This window comes from Melitaea cinxia, chromosome 12, assembly GCF_905220565.1.
Source record: "Melitaea cinxia chromosome 12, ilMelCinx1.1, whole genome shotgun sequence".
Classification (NCBI taxonomy): domain Eukaryota; kingdom Metazoa; phylum Arthropoda; class Insecta; order Lepidoptera; family Nymphalidae; genus Melitaea; species Melitaea cinxia.
The window spans coordinates 6,259,500-6,264,563 of NC_059405.1; the positions used below are offsets into that span (position 1 = coordinate 6,259,500).

Below are 5,064 nucleotides of genomic sequence, written 5' to 3' on the forward strand. Positions count from 1 at the left end.
TACGGTTTCAAGATATCTTTGTACATTTTATACAAAACAATAATTTTTATTATGACTATTAATTACAATTCAAAAATTACATTTATTTGCAAATTCATAATTATTAATTCTAATATCACGATTTAGCTTAGTATTATATATATATAAGATTTCAAGCAATAATTCTAAACAATAACATTGCGAACATAGTTTTATATACACTTCAATACAAAAAGCACATCATACATTCAGAGCTGCTAAATTCACAATAAATAATTGCAATGACATAATATAGGTGTCTTTGAAATCAATTAAAAAAACTGTACAAGTCAAATCAAATGTTAAAAATAAATCTATTTTATATAAATTATTAATTTTATCTTTAAAATAAGTAACAGATATAACAAAAAAAGTTAAATAATGTATTACAATAAGAAATGCACTTTATTAATAAATACATTAATTGAAGTCAAAATTCTTTATGTTAATTTTTGTGAATTTACAAATACCTTACATTATTTGGTGTTGGTTTACAGTGAATATTATGTGAAAATATTTCACACCAATAAACTTTATAAATACAATTAATAAATTATTTATATTTGAAAAGTGTTTATCGTTATCAGACTTAACATTTTCACACCAACTTTGTACAAAATATTGTATTACAATATTATCATCATATTACAAATGTTGTCTCATAAAGACCGTTACGTATGTTGAAATTGACGAAAGTACACACATGTATCCACAAATTCAATTTATATATTGTGCTACTAACGCTTAAGTGTGAAGTTATTAGGAATAACGCAAGTGTATTATGAAATGTTTTCAGACAAAGTAAGTGCGACCTTTTGTAGTATTATTTGTCAAGGAACGAGATACTGTAGGAGATATATCCTCTACCCTAGAATAAACGTGACCACTGCTTGGGGAACGCCTGAGGTCATAATTAAACCGGGGGCAAGTTCTGTTGTCAATCGACATGTAACTATTGTTCGAATTGTTCCCTTCCCCATACGTGTTGTCAGATGATGGAGAGCTTTCATTCTGCGATGTCTCCTCGTCGTTCCGCTTGCAATATTGTAAGGAATTTGAATAATTCTGCTTTGAGCAAGTATCGTTTGTGACTGGCATTGTAGTGTATCTTAGTGTTGGAGTCTGACGTAATGACTTCTTGAATACGCTCTTGTCGGAGCTCTTTACTGTGATAATGGTGTCGGTTGAATTAAGTAAAGAGATGAATCTTTCCCAGAAGCGTGGATCATTCCACGATATATTTTTAAATTTATCTAATACAAAACAAAGGTCGTCGTTTATTTGGTTGTTATCTACTAACTTTATAAATATTACTTTATTTAAATCACTACGATTCAATGACTTCAAATAACTATAAAATATGTTTTTAAAATGAAAATCACAAAGATCGTTACAAATAAAATTCGTTGTTAGTACTATTAAAAGACGCTTAGATAATTTAGGAGACTTTGAAAAACTATCTAATGTTAGTATATTAAGGGAAGATTCGTTCACTGAAAATTTCTTTGAGGACATTTTCCGGAACTCTATCTCTGCCATAATATTGTGATAAATGAATTGAGTGTCTTTGGTATTACATATCACATAATAGTCGTACACGTGATTCGGATTTCCATCCAATACATGATCGACATTTGGACATGACTGTTCTTTGAATAAAGGCACGCCGTAATTAGTATATAACCAATCACTGATATCATATCTAAAAGCATAACATATAGCTCCAACAAGACAAATAAGAATAACAATTATTATAACTCCACATACTACTGCAAAAAAGTTGTCGGAAAGAAATAAGGATTTGGGAACAATTTCATTTTTAGAAACTGTTGGATCGTTTATCGTACCTAAATACTCTTTACAGTGACTTAAAACTGAGGCAATCGTTATTTTAGTCGGCTTACCCTCGGTATCGGTACACAACATTTTTTCTGGATCTCCAGGGTCTCGTCGAAGCCATGTATCTAATTCAGCTATACTTTTACAATCACAAGAATATTGATTACCCTCTATTGAAACGTGTGCTAAACTTTTAGAAGATGAGGCTAACAACTTCCAAGGGAAAAAGTTGACGAGTTTGTTATCGTCGATTCTTAAGACCGAAAGGGATTTTAATGACGAAAATGTGTTATTTGCAACATGAACTATGGCATTATGATCTAAGTAGAGTTCGTTGAGATTATTGAGATGTACAAATTCATCACCCTTTAATTCAACTAATTTATTATTTTCTAAGTGCAATACTCTCAAGGAATCGACACCTTTAAATGTTTGATTATTAACTTCTTTTAGTTTTGTGTTATTTAGATATAAAACTTGTAATTTCTTTTTGCCGATAAAAACGTGATTTCCAAGATAACTGATATCATTACCGTCTAAATATATCTCAGTCGCATCCATTGGAATTCTGTCCGGCACCTCAGTGTAGCCGGCGTTCGAACAGTCTACAACGTTAGCGTTCCAAGTTATATCGTGATAACATTTACAATTATTTGGACAGATCATTTCACAATCACAAGCAAAAAAATCACAACAATGGCACAGTGCAAAACAGTGACTTTCATATGGACATAGAAAATCAGAAGTTGACATGTCTATTATCATTTTTTTCTCTTTTGCTCGCGAATGAACCAATGAACAAACAGCTTTATCAAGGTCTAATACACGAGGGTATTGTCGGCTATGACTTAAATGATTGATCCGTTGAATCCATTCCATTGAACAATCACACACAAATGGGTTACCACTTATAAAGAACTCGGGTAAATCGTTATCTTCATCTATTTTATCTAGTCTGAAAGCGTTCATATCAAGTTGTACTATTTTGTTATTATTTAATGTCACAGTTGACAACCCTTGTAACTTCGAAAAAACGCCAACTTGAATGTGATTTATATAATTGTTATTTAAATAAAGTTTTTGTACTGATTTTGGAATAGAAGTTACAGTTAACTCGGTAATATTATTATAACTGAGATCCAATAACTTTATGTGAATGTTGGAATTCATATCCTTATTATTAAAAGTGTTAATATAATTCATATGCAAATCCAACCATTCTAAGCTACTAGGAAAACTATCAAAATCAAAAGTAGAAATTTTATTAGCAGACATATTTAACCACACCAAATTATTTAGAGTAGAAAATATCCCATCGAATTTTGTTATATCATTTCCATCCATGCGTAATAGTCTTAAATTAATATTTTTACGAAAACAATCAGGCGACACAAGTTTTATTCTATTAGATGCCAAATTTAGTACCTGTAACTGAGGCAAATGTTCAAAAGTATCTTCGTTTAAATGAGTAACTTTGTTATCTACAAGACGCAAACCAAAAAGTTCTGACAAACCGTGAAAGTTTTCCCTGTTTAAATGGGTTATATTGTTGTTCCCTATGTCCAAGGATTTGAGGGATCGTAACTTACGAATTGAAAGAGGAATTGAGGATAAAAAGTTATCATTTAAGCCCAAATCCTCAATCGTAGTCATATTATCAAAAGCATTTTCGTCTATATGCTTGATTTTATTATTGTCTAAAAACAATTCATGTAATACGTGTAAGTCAGTAAATATGTGGATGTGAATGTGCACTATTTTATTGTTCGATAGGGTCAGTGAGTGTAAGTTTCGAAGTTCTTCAAAAGCGTGCTCGTCAATAGATGTTATCTCATTATGTTCTAAATTTAATTTCTGCAAACTATACAAATCCTGAAACATGTAACGGTCAATTCTACTAAGTCTGTTTAACGAAATATTTAATATTACCATCCGTAATAATCCTACAAATGTGCCCTTATTTATCCATTGACTAGTTAGTTCATTACGAGATAAGTCTAATACTTGGAGTTCTTCCAATCCCCTAAAAAGACCAGGCGGTAAAACATTTATAGTATTATTACTTAAGACAATCTGTTTCAGTAATTTTGTATCAGAAAAAATATCAGGCGGAATACTGCTTATAAAATTACTAGACAAATTTAAGACTTGTAAACTAATAAGACCTTCCAAGGATCCATCTTCAAGAGTTGATATTGCATTATTTTGTAAAAATAATTTTGATAATGAACGTAGTTTTGATAAGCTATTCTCCGTAATTACAATCAAATCATTATAAGATAAATCAAGTGTTTCTAAAACTAAATTACAACTTTTCACACTTAAGTTCTGCTCCCGAGACGAGTCAGAAAACCCAATAGTTTTTATATTTTGCAAATGATTTCTTGTTAGATTTAAAAATTTTAAACTATACAATGAACAAAAAGTATCAGTTTTAGTGCTCCAAATATTGTTATCACTTAAATCTAATTCGATTAACTCACTTAAGCCAGAAAACGCATTCTCATGCAATTCCATAGTCATTGCAGACCATTCACTGTTGTAGGTTGTCACGTGCAGGCTTTTAAGGTCTTTGAAATTTTCAAATGCACGTGCCGGTATCTGACGTATCTTACATTTATCAATGACAAGATCTTTTAGCTTGCCCAGGTTGGACTGTTTTCCTGAAACTTTTTCCGTTTGAGCTGCAAGCGTACTCTCAAAAAATAGAATCTCACTGCACTGGACGTGCAATGATATTACGTCCTCGAAATGTGTCCGGCTAATATTTTGTAGCAGGTGATCCAAACTGCTAATTGTTCGTATTTTGCAAAAAAGCACTGTGTTCTCCGACGTTTCTGTCTTGGCTGTGCGGTACGCACACTCGTGTGGCATTTCTGCCGCGTTGCTGCTTTCGACAACATAACAGTATAATAACACATACACAATAAAGTAATTGAAAATTCGTGACTGAAGTCTATTAACGATAGTTTTTATTATTGGCATTTTATGTTCGTATGCAAGTTGCGATGGGGCATCGATGTCGATAGTGCCATTTATAATGAGGCGAAGTGGTTGATCACGTCATAAATATTCACGCGGTAGAAACGACATCGCGAATCGCGTGGCATATCAACTAAATACGCGGTAGCTGCGGGCGTGTGGCGCGGTTGACGGCTGCCCACCGACTGAGCGGTGCTTTGTAGCTCCGCCCTGCGACGCCCGACG

General features: G+C 32.4%; 1 protein-coding gene across 1 annotated transcript; it reads right to left on the reverse strand.

Moving 5' to 3' along the window:
* Positions 1-810: 810 nt before the first annotated feature.
* LOC123658549 (toll-like receptor 6) lies at positions 811-4,857 on the reverse strand. Its single transcript, XM_045593933.1, has one exon. It carries the CDS (start codon positions 4,840-4,842, stop codon positions 811-813), a length of 4,032 nt encoding a protein of 1,343 aa, XP_045449889.1. The 5' UTR covers positions 4,843-4,857.
* Positions 4,858-5,064: the final 207 nt, after the last annotated feature.